This window comes from Corapipo altera, unplaced genomic scaffold (genome assembly GCF_003945725.1).
Source record: "Corapipo altera isolate COAL_440 unplaced genomic scaffold, ASM394572v1 201, whole genome shotgun sequence".
Lineage (NCBI taxonomy): Eukaryota > Metazoa > Chordata > Aves > Passeriformes > Pipridae > Corapipo > Corapipo altera.
The window spans coordinates 1,693,224-1,709,383 of NW_020884940.1; the positions used below are offsets into that span (position 1 = coordinate 1,693,224).

The following is a 16,160-nucleotide window of genomic DNA, read 5'->3' on the forward strand; positions in this document are numbered from 1 at the left end:
TGATCCTGGCCTGGCCTGGGGAGATGACTCAACATCTCCGTGCTATCTGTCAAAAACCACGCTCAGCACACCGGCAGTGAGTGGGGCTCACATCCCGTCCATCCAGGCTGGGAGAACACGATTCCATGCCACGACCTCATGGCCTTGTGCTCCAGCCCTGGCTGAGCCCATATCCACGGGTTGAGTCAGCACGGATGGCAAACGAGTCTAGGCTGGAGAAGAGGCTCAGCTGGCGCTGCACAGACCCAGCAACACAAATGCAGTGCCCAGCATTCCAAACCTGATGCCCAGCTCTGCCCAATGCCAAATTCCCAGCTCTTCTCCACATATTCCCTTCGGCACAAGCTCCCAAGCCACCCCACACTCCATCACACCCCCCAGAGCGTGACAGAAATAACTCAGTGCTGAGGAACACAAAAAGGAGGTTTAATCTAATCCCCAACCAAAGCAGGAATCTCCAGAGCCTGCGCCGGCAGATCCACCCACGCAGCCCTTCCCCTCGCAGGATGAGCCCTGGGAGGTGGCTCCTGCCACATGGCACAAGCAGCTGAAGGAAAAACTTGTGCTCTACCAACCCAAAATCCTCCCAGGAGGAACTGTCCCGATTTCATTTGCCAGGAGAATCCCAAATGCCCTGGAAAAGGCTGTCTTGGTTTCACCAGAGCAGCACGCTGGGGAGGCAGCGGCACAGACGGCACTCGCGTCCTCCAGGAACAATGCTGGGACACCAACTGCCTGGAACACCAGGAATTTGCTGCTCAGCAGCTCAGATTCAAATGCAGGGCTGGTTCCCACTGCCAAACCACAGTGTAAACCCCCGGGAATTCAGCCTTAACTAGGACAGACTCATCTGTTGCAAACTCGATGAGATCATTTCCAAGTTCCTGTTTAACAGGTGCCAGCTCCTTCTGCACCTGCTGTGTGCTCAGGGATCAGCCTTCCCCCACTACGCTGGGAACATCTGCTCAGCTCCCTCAGAAGCTGTGGAAAAGGTTACTGGAAGAAGGAACCAGACCTGGATCTCCTGCCCTGTGCCCAGAGCAGAGAACCTGGGCCAGGTGGAATCACAGAGCAAGGAAACTGCACCTGTTAACAGGGAGGTGAACCCACAATAATCCTGCAACTTTATTTCCATATAAAAGAACAAAAAAAAAAATATCCTCTCCACAATAAAGGCAGTAAGAGCTCCCTCAGCTCTGGAGCTGCACTCCTGGCCAAGCTGGAGGAGCCGAGGTATTTTTGTCTCTGGGATCCACACGTCCACATGCCAGCAGCATCAGCTCAACCATTCCAAGGATAACGCTGCCTCTCTGGCAGGAATTCACACTTTGCATGGGAGGACGCTCCCAGCAGCCTTGCCCTGGGGCCCAACCCTTTCCAGGCAGGGCTGGGGAAGCTTGGGAACACGGCAGGACGAGGCCACATGAAGAGGATCCAATGCAGCCAACGGCCTTTGCCAACACACACCTGCCTCATCCCCAAAAAAATGACTCAGCTCGTTGCTTCAAGGCTGCCCAGGACTAAGGTGCTTCCTCGCCATGCAGGTGCATGCACGGCTGATCCTCTTTGCCAGCTGGTTTCCAGGCCTATGGCACAGGCAGGCTGCCATCCTCATCTGAGGTCTCTGTGTCCCCACTGTCCCCGGCAGTCCCTGCAGCACGGCCGGCTGCCTCCAGCTTCCTCCTCTTCTTCAGGTGGTGCAGGTGGGATTTGGATCTTGTGTGAGCTGGAGGTAAACATAGCAGTTTAATCTCTGGAATTTGGAGGAGGAAACACCCGATCCTCCCGTGCAGTGCAGAGCACCTTCCCTTCCCACCCTCTCGCACAACTCACTCCTGCAGAAAAGTGAACTCCCAAGCCCTGCCCTGGCTGTTTCTCTGGACACTTCTAGGCCAAACTATCAGGGCTCAGAGGGGGACAATGCTCCCAAACCTCCTCCTGAACACAGGGAGGACTGGAAGAAGGAATAATCTTGGTTCTGTACATGCAGAAAAGTCCATGTCATGACTCAGTTCTCCCAGCAAGTCTGCTCCCAGCCTCTCCCAAGAGGGCGGGAGAAGGGAAAGTGTTTCCAAAGAGGCAGCACTTCGCAGGTTGCAGGTGAGGTTGTGCAACTCTCAGCTCCCCGTGGAGCTCTGCCAGGATCATTTGTAGGGCTGGATGCCTGCACCACAGCACTGGGAATATCCTGTGCATCTACAGAGCAGTCAGGGATGGAGCCTAGAGCACAACTACACTTCTGCATAACTCCAGGGCAATGCCCCAGCCAGGAGTGCACTGCAGCAGGAGACAGAGGGGAACACAGGAGTAACCCCAGGGATTCAGCTTGTATGGACACAGTAGGGCAGCAGGAGCTGCATTTCTGTGTGAAATCACATCCTCAAGGACAGCAAAACCTCCTCTATCAGTGTTTTTAACTCAGGGAAGGCGCTTTGTCTGACCACCTTAGCGGGGCGGTTCTGCTGTTTCCAAAGAGATCAGAGCAGCAATTAAAGCACAAACTTTTCAAGCAGGGCCTTAATTAAACAAGGGTATTTGCTCGCTGAATTAAGGCCCTCAGGTGTTTTCCAGTCATCCTTTTTCTGCCAAAGGATGAAATTACATGCAAAGCTGATGCTTTATCACAATGCTGGAGGGTCACCCTCAGCTTGAAGCAAAGTCTCACCTCTTGCAATTTGTCACAAGCAACACCAAAGCTGCAGTGGCTGAAGAAGGGCTGATTGCTGCTGCTATCTGGGGAGTGGAGCTCTTTAAGTCCACACAAATTGTATAATTACATAAAATTTTAAAATCTTCCAGAGCCAGCAGGGTACTGGGAGAAGTTCCCAGAACTATCTGCAACTTGACTTAAGAAAACAGACCAGATTGCAGATCCACTCAGTTCCCACCACTGTTTTCACCTTCCTTTTCCATTTTGCAGGCACAAGTAACACCCAGGTTTTGGGCCATTTTTCTCCCACCATCTGGGGGATTTGAGTCCAGTTCAGCTGGATGCAGAGAACAACAGCTGGTCTTGGTTGAGGGAGGTATTGTCACAATCGATTGGAATCTGGGATGACATCCCTAAGGACGTGTAGCTGCAGCTGTGGTGTTTGAGGAGCTCCCACTCGGTCACAGAACTTGCTGGACCCGGAGGGGTGACAGGGTCCCTGACAGCTCTGAGAGTGCTCTAGTTCTGGGGCAGGCAGAGCTCCTTCAAAGCATCTCCAAGCTGAGACTGGCTAAAATAACAGCTGCACTCACAAACTGATCTCATTACAGTGAGCTTCCATCTTTGCTTCCAGCACTTCCCCAGCTCAGTTGGAATGAGTGACTCGTTCAAATCTGAAGATCAACAGCCCGGGAAATTTATCTTTACCTTGTGTCTGCCTGTGTTGGTTTTGGCTGGGGCAGAGTTGGTTTCCTTCACAGTGGCTGGTCTGGGGCTGTGTTTGGGTTTGTGCTGAACACAGGGTGGATAATTCAGGGATGTTTTGTTGTTGCTGAGCAGCTCTTGAACAGCGTCAAGGCCTTTTCTGCTCCTCAGGCCACCACAGCTGGGGGTGCACAAGGAGTTTGGAGGGGACACAGCTGGGACAGCTGATCCCAGCTGACCCCAGGGATATCCCAGACCATACGGCTCATGCTCAGTATACAAAACTGGGGGAGAAGAAGGAGGAAGGGGGGGATACTAGGAGGGATGAAGTTTCTCTTCCCAAGTCACCATTAGATGTGATGGAGCCTGGCTTTACTGGGGATGGCTGAGCACCTGCCCAACCATGGGAAGCAGGGAATTAATTCCTTGTTTTGCTTTGCTTTCTCTATTAAACCGTGTTTAACTCAACCCACAAGTTTTCCTCACTTTTACTCTTCCAGTTCTCTCTCCCATCCCACTGGTGGGCAGTGGGCCAGTTGAGATCAGCTGTCCCAGCCAAAACCAGCCACTGTGCAAGGCTCGGATGCAGCTGGGGTTAAACCACGACCCTGCACATCCTGCATTTGGGCAACACATGGAGATTTACCAGTTTCATTTCTGCAGCCAGTTTCTCCACTACTTTTTGTTTCTGGCTCTCAGCATGAGCCTCCCAGTACAGATAAATTCACTGACCTAATCTGATTCCAGCTGAGCTCTTTTAAAGTAAGTCTATTGAAAATAGAAAATCCCTTTCTATTACTATACTTTAAAAAAAAAAACAAAAAAAAAACGAACCCATACAAATAGGATATACTGGAGCAAAACAGAGCTATTAAAACATTAAGATACTTTCATTTATACAAGAGAATTTTAAAAGAAACAGATTTGTTCTGTGCTTTTTGAGGAAGCATCCAAAGTGTTGTAAAGGACCAGCAGCCCTGACTAAACACAGTCAGATGCTACATCCAGATCCCTGGCATGACACTCCCTGTGTTTACTGGGTGCTGGGGAAGGGGGGAAGCCCGGGGAAGGGGGGAAGCCCGACAGATGGTTGCTGTGGCACAGCTCCTGCACCCCCTCTGGGCTTGCAAATGGCTGCTTTCATCCACAGGCTGTAAACAATCCTTGAAAGCCCAAGATCATGTGCTGAGGGTCATCCGGCCACACAGAGACAGCCAGGGAAGCTGCTCCATCCCTCCCTCCACATAACCACACTGGCTGTGCCCCCTCCCAGGTCCCTCCTGTCCCCCTGCTGGAATCCTACCTGCCCACTCCCTGTCCCCGAGGATGAGTCTGTCACAGAGCTCACACACGCGACGGCTCCGCTTGTTCTCGGTCACATCGTGCTCCATCTTCAGGGGCTCTGCCGGGGGCTCCCGTCCCTGCAGATTAAATAATGTCTCAAATTGGTTTCTGGCATGAGAATTTGCCCCTCTGTGTTCACTTTGGTAGATGAGTTTGGGATGTGGACTCGCCAAACCCAGACACTAAAGTCAGCAGGACGAACACTGCAGTTTTATCAAGTGGAACACTGGGCATTAGGAGAAATTTTCAGCTTAGACAACAAACTTCTACTACTGCAAGGAAAGCCCAAGGCTGGACATGTAATTAGCCAGCCCTGCTCAAGGGAGAGACTGTGTGCCAAGTCATGGGGCCTGGAGACTGCTGAGACTGCCACTGCTCATGTGTTTACTCCAGTTATCCAGTACCTGGATGAAGCTCTCCACAATCTCCAGAGCAGGTTTCAGCACATCCTCCTCCCACCGCTGGAGATCAGACACCTCCAAGCCATACACTGGTGGCACGTTGGGCCCAGGACCTACAGAGACACGGAAAGGCAGGTCACCACCAGAACCCCCCAGCATCCCGCCCCACACCCATGGGGAGAAGAAGGGATCTGCTCTGCTCTTTCCTATCTAGCTGTTGTTCAGCATTCAGAAGCAAGCAGCACCAGGTTTTCCAGAGCCAAAATTACGGGGGCACAGCCCCTGCAAGCAGCAGGAACACCCTGGAACTCAAGGAAGCCTCTCCAGGGCTGGCTGCCTTCGGGAGAGCACTGCAGAACCTGAGCATGCCAACAGCTTGACACGAGAACAACCACCCCACCCAGCCATGGCCCACAGGAGGCTGAGGAAGATGAAAAAGCTGGATCCAGGCACAAAGCCATCACACCAAGCTTACAACAAGATGCAGACGTGGAGCCTCAGAGCCGTAATTGATTGTGCAGGGGTTGGTGCTCCCAGGTCACGGTAGGAGATACTTTACCAGTGCCTTGACCTGACAAGGGACAGGTTCACAGCCACCCTGGGACTGATGCCAGGGCACGGGGCACCTGCTGCAGCCCAGCCTGGGTGAGAGAGCTGCTTTGAGAGAGTGCCAACTCCCTGGGGCGCCGTGGCTGCTCTCTGTGGCTCACCTGCCCTCCACAACTCACCTGCCCACAAGCACATGGTTGTCCCTGCCCGGACAAAGCCATCAAAAGGTGCTGCCTGCCAGTCCCCAGCAGGTGCTGGTTTTATTGCTGTACCCACAAACAAGCCCCCGACAGGGCCCATCTGAAGCACACCTGCCACCAGAAAGGTGAGCCACAGCCACCCAGCACATGGCTCCGGGAGAGCTCTTGAGCCCCGTTCAAAGTCCATCTTTTTTCTGACTCCAGTTTCTCCCTGCCCTTTTTTTTTTTCATTATTATTATTATTATTGTTTATTTTATTGTTGTTTTGCCCCTACCGAGCACCTTTCAACAAGTGCCCGGCTCCCAGCTGCTGCTGCTGGCCCTGCTCCAAGGCTGGGGCTGGGACAGGGAAGTCCTGCTGGCTCCCTGCCACCACAGAGAGCACAGCCCAGGCTAAGAGCAGCCACAGGGCTCCTGCTCCTAATCTGGAGGGCAGCTGTCAAATGGGCTTTACTCCCTGCAGAGCCAGGAGCATGTGTGGGTGCGTGGGGACCCCCTCCCTGAGCCCCTCAGGAGCTGCTGGTGGGATAATCTGCAGGGATGCTGTGGCCATCATCATCATTCACCAGAGCCTGGTAGAGGGCTTACTGTGTCCTGTTGGGATTTTATCCATCCTGATGGTGCTGCTGTGGGGAGGGGATGGGGTACAGGGTAGAGTGAGGAGGAGGTGGCTTCTGAGTGTCTGGGATGAGAGGCTGTGGTCAGGGCACACATGGACACAGAGTGCCCCAAGGCACCACTCTCCCCTCTCCAGCTGGAGTGGGGGATGCACTGAGGAGGGATGAGGAGAGGTGCAAGAAGAGGGATGGGAACAGAGGACTTACGTTTCAGGAAGCGGTTTCGCACCCATTTGTTCTGCCTCCGGGCGTATTTCTTGGTCACCTGCTTCAGGGCCTGGATCCCTTTGAAGCAGGGGGATTAAAGAAGAGAAAAAAACCCCAAAGGTCAGGGCAATGCTGCAAGCTGAGCTCAGAGCAGTGAGAAGAGGCTGTCAGCTCCAGGGGGGAAATCACACAAGACAGATGTTTGTGCTGGGTGGCACAAGAATTATTTCTACTGTCACTCTGGGAGGCTTGAGCCAGCACTGAGAAGGGTCACCACAGCAAAGAGGTCAAGCCCTTATAGACAGTGTAGGGGCAGTGGAAGCATGGAAAGGCTGGATAAGGTGTCCCAAATACCCCTGAATGAACAGTGGGTGGAAAGAGCCCAAACCCTCCACTCTGAAGCTTTTAGCAGGCAGGACAACCAAGGGCTGCACTGCTCTCATAATGCCTAATTGAACAATTCTCTGCACAAATGGAGCCCAGGACTGCTTGTCCCACCCACAGTGGGCCCAGAGGATGATTTACCACTGTACCACCAGTCAATATTTCATACCAGGCTTATCATATCCCTCCTAATCGTCTCCTGAGCAGACACAAGCCCCTTCTGCACCAGACTTGTTTTCAAGCCTTTTATCATTTCTGTGGTTTCTTCAGTCTCCATCTCCACACTGAACCCTCCTTGAGTTCTGCTTCAGTCCTCCTTTCTACCCCTGTTCTGCACAGCATTCACAGCCCAGTTGGGATCCCAACACTCAAGTAGACCAGCCCCAGATCCCACGTCACTCACGCTGTGCCCTGTACCTCCTGCAATGAGGCCTGGGGGAAGGGAGGAGTTGCTCTGGGTATGCTCAGGGTTCTCCAAGACCTGGAAAATGAGTCCCTGCTCCCTTGAGCTGGCAGAAGTGGGAAATGCAGAGAGAAAGGTGCAGCTCAGCCCCAACAAGACCTGCCCCAAGGTCTGACTTTGGTTCAGACCATCTCGTGGTGTCACCTGGAGTTGTGGGGGGCTGAGGGACGTGGGGCACACAGGGTGCTCCTCCCACCTTTCTGCAGCAGCAGGGCACTGGTCTCAGGTGAGCAATTCCCTTCACTGATGAGGTACTCGTGGAACTCCTTGAAGCCAATGGACTGGAAGATGCCATGCTGGTAATCCTGCCTAGAGAACAAGGCAAGGGGCGAGAGTCACAGCCATCCCCTTGTCTCAGCCCTTCCCAGAGGAAGCTGGGGAGTGGGAGCAGAGAGGATCTGGCTCCTCACCCACCGGTTCTCAGCCACCTTCTGGCGGTTGTAGCGGCGGTGGAAGTCCCGCAGCTCCTCCAGCAGCCCTGCAGCCAGCATGTCATCCACCCGCTTCTCCAGCCGGGCATCCAGAGCTGGGGGCAGGACAGCAGGGCACGTTCAGCCCCTGGAGCCCTGCCCTCGGGAGTCCCAGGGCTGGACAGCGTGCCAGGACGTGATTCAGCACTGCCAACCTCCCGCTCCACCCGAGCAAGGCAGGGCCCAGCAGGTGAGGGGAATGAGCTCTCTGTCACACCCACTGGTGCCAAAGGAATTGCTGCCTTCTCCAGGGAGGAGGCTGGGGCAGAAGCAGGGAGTCAGCCCTAACCCTGCACCACCTTAAGCCAGCCAGGAGCCCGCTCTCACCTGCCTGGTCTGCATGGAGCCACAAGATGCAGGAATGTGGGTATTTCAGGGGCCCACCTAAGGGCCCCCCACCTTCCTCCTCCTGCTGCTGGTGCAAGATTTCACTGTGGGGGATCCCTGTCTCTTCAAACACTTGGAGGCTCCTGTAAGCAGAGACAGACAGAGCTCAGAGGCTCGGTGAGAATGAGCTTTTCCCATTTCCCCAGCAGCCCCGGGGGCTCCAGCAAAGGGAACCGCAGACACTTGCTGGGATCCAACCCTCTCATGTGGGGGGAGGGCAGGTTTCATCCCTCTCCCGTGCCTGGCATCTGCGCACACCCAGGTCCTGGGGGCACCCAAGGAGCCCAGAGCACAGCCACCCACTCCTGCCTGGCACTGGGACAAGCCCTGCAGGGGACAGGGACCTGGCTCCAGCCCTGCTCTTTCCAGCCAGGCAGGGCTGCAGGGAAGGGGCCAGCACTGCCGATGCTGCTGCAGAGCTTTACCACCAGCTCAGCCCAGCCCAGCCAGGGAGGTGCAGGAAGCTGTGCTGGGTGCCCAACCCTCCGTCCCCTGCACCGTGCGAATGGGGTGGGTGGTGTTCTGCTCCCCCCTGGGCCAGGGCTCGGCTGGGATGGGCCCGCCAAAGCAGCAAGCCTGGTCTTGCTGCCGTGCTGTTCCCACAGAGCTCAGCTATGTTACTCAGCCAGCACAGCAGCTTGTCTTTAAATAGCTCCAGATAAACCCTGCTGCTGGGGCAGGGCAGCGGGAGCAGCCCCAGTGTGCACGGCCCAGGGGTGAGGCGCTGCCCCGGACCCCAAAGGCAGCTCAGGCAGGGGGGCTGCGTGGCCAGAGGTCTCAGAGCCCAGAGATCTCCCCAACCCCGGCGCTCCAAGGTCCCGCTGCGAGGCCAGGAGCAGAGCCCGGGGTGGGAGAGCCGCCTTCCCAGGCACACGATTCCCTGGGGAAGGGGTGCTGGGCCCTGGCACCTCCTGCCCCGGGCGTGCCAAGCTCACCGGGCCACTTTGCGCTTGTCGTGGGGGTGCAGCTTGGCCGCCATCTCCGGGTCCACCCGGCTCAGGCGGCGGTGCAGCTCAGCGCTGTCCAGCTGCTCCAGCTCCACCTTCCTGTCGCTGACCGGCCCAGGGGCAGTGCTGGTCTTCTCCTGTGGAGCACAAAGGCAGCCCTGAATCAAAATGCTATCCCTGTGCAAGGCCAGTGGAAGTAAAAAAGATCCTCCAGGCCCACGGGGTGAACAAGGGGCTTTGGGTTCTCCTTGCCCCACTCTAGCAGGGGCAGCACCAAGCCTGCCTTGAATGTGGGGCTCGCAGAATAACAGAGTATTCTAAGTTGGAAGGGACCCACGAGGATCATCAAGTCCAACTCTTAAGTGAACCCACAGCCTTGGCACGTTTAGCACCATGCTCTAACCAACTGAGCTAATCTCAGGGTCCCTAACCCCTTCCCAGAGGAATTCACAGCCCCCCACGGTACCTTGGTGTTGATAAGGACCTTCCAGAGCAGGGACTCGATGTAGTAGTTGGTTCCTCCCACAACAATTGGGATCTTGTCTCGGGCAAAGATATCTTCAATGTGCCATAGTCAGGGAGGCTAAGCACAGATGCAAGGCAGGGAGGGAGGGCTGAGGGGAGCAGCACCTTGGGGCCCATTCTCCAAGCCCCATGGGGCCAGTGAGGCTGCAGGACAGGGCTAAAGGTGTCCCTCATCTCTTTGTTACCTCTGCCAGCCACCACCAAAAACTTGGACACCCAGGGACTGCCAGGGAGGGCAATGCCCAACTCAGCTGTTGCAGAGCAGCAGAGATCTTCCCTGGGCTGCCCTGAGCATTAGCTGGGTAAGAGAAGCCCCAAACCCCCCTCACCAGCAGTATCCTCTGAAAAAACAGAGTTAGCTGGGATATGAGAGCCCAAACACTGATCTCTGTGGCAGGTCTGGCCATAGAGGTGGGAAGCCCATATCTGCTTGGCCAGGCAGGCTGCAGTGTGAAAGGATATCAGAGCCATGGCTTTGTCCCTGAAATCCACCACTGTGTAGTTGGAGACAAGGGGATCCACAAAGCTGATCATGTGGTGCCTGCACAGACACTGCTCCTGAGGAGAAACCTTGTTGGTGATGATGTCCAAGCCCTTGTACACCTGGGGAAGAGAAGAGCCCGTCCTTCACCTCTGTGTCCCAGGAAACCTGCACCAACCACTGCTCCTCCCCCCGCTACAGCCCCTGCCTGTCCCAGTCACCCCTCAAAGCCCCTCGCTGGTCTCTGGAGCAGGCAGCACAGGCAGGGGCACGTGCCCCGTTCAGGCAAGGCAGCAGGAATCTTGCCAACTCCTGCTCTTGCCAGGGCCAAACTGCATCTCTCTGGTGTTTGTTCCTGCCCATGGGAGATGAACCGTTGAGTCCAACCACACGTGACTGCTTTCCTGGTTTGATATAACCCTGTAATTAGGGATGGAAAGGCTGATTGAACTATCAGAGAGCAGAGTCAGAGCCCAGTCAATGCCACCAGCCCAGCACAGAGCTCTGAAACAAGGGCAGCTACCTCCAAGCTGCCACCTCCTCATTTGCTGCTGTTTGCAGCTAAAAACTCAGATGTGCCTCTCTCCAGACACCCATTTCCAGCACAGCACGGAGTCTCATGTGAGGACAAGGATCACTGCTTCCTGTAACACACAAAGATCTCTCTGGATGCAACATGGAACTCCATGGAGCCTCCTAAACACACACAAACAGTCTGAGCTCAGGTACACCTTAAAAGCCTGACATGCTGCCTGTTCTCCCTTGAGACACTTGGATACAGAGCAAGCTACACATCAGTGCAGGTCAGTGACCCCAGGAAAAAGTGGCACTGTCCTGGCCAAGGTGCCAGGAGACACTGGTGAACACAACCAGCAGCATTTGACGTGTCTTCAGTCTCAAGTTTGGGACGAGAGAGCACTGCTGAGAGATGCTGGCCCTCAGTGAGAGCAGAGCAGGGAGAAAAGCCACACAAACCAACCCCTCAGGAACGTTCCTGGCAAAGAGCCAAGACAACCTGGATCCCAGCAGATGCACCAAATCCACCCTCCAGGCTGCATAAAGCACCAGCCACAGCCCAGCCCGCAGATCCAGGCGGTGCAAGGACTGGAGATGCCTCGGGCTGGAGTCAAATCCCCACAGCTCAGCAGAGCCCTTCCTGATGAGAGCAGATTCCACCCAGGAGAAGGAAGGATGGCCCCTCACCCTGCTCCCCATGGCATGCAATCACAGCCCTCCTCAGCACGGGGTGCCCTGTGCCCCAGCACTGTCCCGTGCACACCTGTCAGTGGGTGCTGCAAGGTTCTGTAGAGCTGCAGATAAACAGGGATCAGAGTGGGAACTTGCATCCCAAGGGTGCTGGCAGCTGGCAGTGGGGCACAGTGGGGCACACAAAGCCTCTCAGTCCAGCCCATCTCTCCACCGTGCTCAGGGCTGAGCAGGTGGTGATAAAGGAGGTGCTTTGGAAGGATGTGTTTTGTTCTCAGCACCTTCCTGCTTAGGGAAGTCTCCCAGCTTGGGATAAACTCTGATAATGGGAAAAAGGACTGGAAATAGCTGTGCTCATTTCCTCCTCCATCAACCAGAGACCACCCCAGCCAGAGAGCCAGACTTCAAGAAATAAATTTCCCCTTAATACCCTCTGAGAAGCTGCCAAGCCTCCGGCTGCAGCATGACCTCCACCCACTGCTCCCCTGGTCCCAGACAGAAGGACAAGGTGACACAGAGGTGATCCATGGGCACCAGGCACCAAGTGGCAGCCAGGGACAATCCAAGGTTAGTGGAGCAGGGAAGCCCAATCTCTGCCTGGAGCAGTCATGTGAGCTACTGGGGTGGCTGAACCAGCACTGCTCCTGTCTTGCCTAACTCTGGCACTTGCTGCTGGGAGGGCGAGGGCCGGCTCCTGCTCCTGTCCCAAAAGGCTCTCCCCAGGGCAGGGCAGAGGGAGGGTAACCAAATGCTCTTCCCTTCTGCCCTGCAGAAACCCAGATGCCTCAGGGGATGGTGAGCAGGCATGAGAGGCCCACAGGCAGCTCTGCCAACATGCCCCGTGGCTGCAGGCAGCCTATTGATCCCTGGGCTCAGCAGCTCCATTCAACACGGGGCTCCAGTCAGCACCAAAAGCCTCTGAATTCAATGAGCTTTGGCTCAGTGCCTGCTCTCCCCATTTCCAGCCCTCCAACTCCTCCAATTCCCACTGTCTGCCTGCAATCACAGTGAATACAGCAGGCTGATGGGAGGCTCAGAGTCAGCCAGGAGCTCCCTGTGCCCTGCACGGGCAGATCCAGGATACACAGTTCAGGCTGCAATCCCCAGGTTCTCCTGGGGATTAAACACCCGAGAGGCTCCTGGAGTATCTGGCAAGTAGAGGAGGAATGCAGTGTCAGTGTGTGGGCTGGGAGGAAACAAAGGCAGCCTTTTACACACACCCAGCAAAGCCCGGAGAAGGTTTCCACCAGCTGGCTGTCGGCAGGGCCTCGCACCGAGACGTCCTCCTGACACTCATTTCTATTTTCAGCCAGCGGCTCAGATAAGCCTTTGTTGCTTTCTAAGGCCCCAAAACAGATTAGCAGCAGCCTGGAGCAGCCGGCCCCCGAGACACGGAACACAAGCCAGGACTAAAGATGCTTAGCCTTGACTGTGTCCTCCCACCTCTGCGCTGAGCCCCCGCACAGGGTGGCCCCGCGGCTCCGGGCTGGATGTCCCAAAGGATGGGGACACTGAGGCAGGAGACACAAACACCAGAGATCCCCAGGACGTGGTGCCTCGAGGATCCGCAGCCCGGGAAGGGCAGGCTCTCCCAAACCTTGCTCCACCACCAGTTTCATCCACAATCCCAAACTCTGTCCCTCTGTCACCATCGGCGCTTGCGGGGGAAAGGTGGCCCTTGGTACTTCTATACCACAGTATATAAGGTGATATGACTGGCCCCAGACACATTCAAACCACCTACAGGCAGGAAAAGCATCAAAATTTCACGGGGACCAAGAGATCTCCCAGCTGGAGAGGGGCATGGAGGACCCAAACCAAGCAAAGGTGCAAGGAGAGCACAATTCACTCCCCACTCCGACCCCTGCCAGGAGAGCGATGTCAGCAAAGGCTCTTAAAATGTCGTGACTTGAAACACCAACTAATAAATGTACCCAGTGTACTAGAGCAACCTCTGGAGAAGGACTGCATCACCACTTCCAAGGGTGAAATCCAGAAGGGACAGTGGGATTGTATGCAATTGGGATTGCTGCATGTTCATTACTCTGCCAGGAATGAAGAAATAGGACTGGCTTCACCCCGCCTGGCTTTCCAAGGAATTACTTACTCATCAACAAAACTCACTGGGATGACAAACAGCAACAGAAAGGACAAAAAGAAAGATTAAGAGGCCAGCAGATTAACCAGAGCTCCTGAGCTGCAAGCAGGCAGCAGCTAAGTCTGTAATTTGACCACAGCAACTCACAGCCATGACGAAAACACCCTGGAGATAGATGGAGTGGTGCCTGTGTGTGGAACAGGTGGGCTTGGGGCTCCCTGGCCCCTTCCCGAGCCTGGCTCCAGCTCCAGCAGCTGCCCAAAACACTGCCAGCATTTGTCAGAGCTCCACGGAGCCCAGGGATGAATGGACAGCGGGGGCTGAGGGCGACACGGTCGCTGGCAGCTGTCAGTCCAGAATGAGCAATGGGGTTTTTAAAACCCGGCAACTCTTCCACAGGGACACCAGAGCCAGCTCTGCGTGGCAGAGGGAGGGATACACCACGGGGGGAGACAATATTCCACAAAGCCAGCAAGAAAGCAGCCCCGGCTGGGGGGCACGGGGGGTCAGTGGAGCGTGGTGGGGGAGGCACAGCCCCTCGGGTTGTGCCTTGGGGCTGCCGGGCTCCCCCTCCTCGCCGCCCCTCGGGGCCGCGCTGGCAGTACGGTGCATTACGGGATAAAACAGCGGAGCTGCTCGGCTCTGGCTCCACAGTCACGCTAGAATGAGATTAAAAGGAAAGGAGGACAAGAGCACTGGAGCCCGGATGCCATTGGGCGCCTGCAGCAGAGTCCTCCCAGCGCCCGCATTCCCATAGTGGGACCTGAAACAACCAGAGCACAAAATACACGCTCCAGAACATCCACCAGCGTGCAGCGGGAATTCACAGCGTGCCAGGCGGCCCCAGCCACGCCTGCAGAGCTCGGGGTGCAGCAGCAGCCTTGTGTTCACAGGATCATTCAAGCCAACAGCCACTTCCCTGCTATTAAAGCTGGACAAAGCTTCCACGCTTTGCACGAATGTTTTGCCCCTGCAGGATTTTGTCACTTCAGCTCAGACCTCAAACGCTTCTTCCCCAAGAGTTTAAGGAAAACATTCCATGAAATTACTTTCTGATTGCTTGCTCCAAAATCAGGAGAGGGAGTTTTTAAGTTTAGCTCTCTAGGACACAAACAGTGACCAGCAGTGGCAGGCTGGGGCAGGAAACCAGGAGGTGGGCACAGGACAGCAGGCGTGTGTCCCTGAGCAGCACAAAGGGTGTTGTTGGCAGAAAACACCTTTTTAGAAAGTGTAATAAATACATTAAACATTAAACTCGGTGGAAAGTTCAGGCACTACCGGAAGAAGACAGTGAAAGTGTGGATTAGGAAAACATTTTGCTAAACAATAACAAAATTGTTATTCTTGTGGTGGCCAAAATGTACATTGTGACAAAGCTCCTGTAGCTGAACACAATTAGGGCCCAAAAATGAGGTATGGCTCTTCAGTGTTGACTGAACCCAAGTAAACAACTGATATATTTATTCCATGCTGCTGTTTGCAATAAGAGAGGACACCACTTGTCACTGGCAAGTAGCAAATATAATTTTTAATACCCTTTCCCATGTCTCTTGGTGTCCCTTTGCTAGTGAGGAGGATTTACCCTGGGTGTCACTCATTACTAAGTAACTGCAGCTGCTGCCTCCCCTCAGTTAACCCCTTACACCTCCATGTAGCTTTGGGTGGGCTAAAATTAAAACACCTTTGTTTCGGTTTCCTTTCAAAAGGATTTTATTTGGGATGGGGGGGCTTGAACAAACACAGCCCTGCATTTTTGGTTGTGCTGCCATGTTCAGAGCTCACAAACCCACAGGGCACCATCCCCTGACTGCAGGAGAGGAGATGGTGACACTGCTCACACTGAACAAACAACTACCCACCGGGACAGGGGCAGCAGGGCTGGGACAGGGACATCAGGACAGGGACATCAGGACACTGGGGTTGGGACAGGAGCACTGGGACAAGGGTACCAGGGCTGGGACAGGACACGGGCACCATGTCCAGACAGGGGCACCGGGACTGGGGCATTGGGGCTGGGACTGGGGCACCGTGGCCTGGACAGGGTCACCAGAACAGGGTCACCAGAACAGGGTCACTGGGACCTGGAGAGCGTCACCAGGGCAGGGGCACCGGGACAGGGTCACTGGGGCTGGGACAGGGGCACCGGGACGGGGCACCGGGAGCACTCCCAGCGAGCAGCATCCATTCCCCGTGCTCTCCCCGACCCAGGGCCCGGGGGCTCCCGGGGGGGCACCAGCCCGCAGCCCCCCGGGGCTGAGCCTCTCCGAGCCCCGCCCGGGCCCTGCCGCCCCTCCAGGCCCAGCCCGGGCCCTCCCCGGTGCAGCCCAGGCCGCCTCCCAGGGCCGCGGGCCCGGCCCGGGGCCCAGCCGCGGCCTGCCCGGTGCGCGGTGCCCGCTCCCGGCCGTACCTGCATGGAGTCGGCGCTGACGATCTCCCCGCCGAGGCGCAGCCCGAGCTGCAGCGCCAGCGCCGACTTCCCGGTGCCGGTGGCTCCCAGGATCACCACGAGCGGCCGCGGCGGCCGCG

General features: G+C 55.9%; 1 protein-coding gene across 1 annotated transcript; it reads right to left on the minus strand.

Moving 5' to 3' along the window:
- Positions 1-1,089: 1,089 nt before the first annotated feature.
- TRIT1 (tRNA isopentenyltransferase 1) lies at positions 1,090-16,155 on the minus strand (the record flags this gene model as incomplete). Its single annotated transcript, XM_027661463.1, has 11 exons — positions 1,090-1,726; positions 4,659-4,776; positions 5,104-5,213; positions 6,674-6,751; positions 7,717-7,829; positions 7,935-8,046; positions 8,318-8,460; positions 9,313-9,461; positions 9,791-9,889; positions 10,312-10,452; positions 16,042-16,155. Coding segments are annotated over 11 exons (1,317 nt in total), but the record flags the coding sequence as incomplete, so codon positions are not given.
- Between the last annotated feature and the right edge of the window lie 5 nt (positions 16,156-16,160).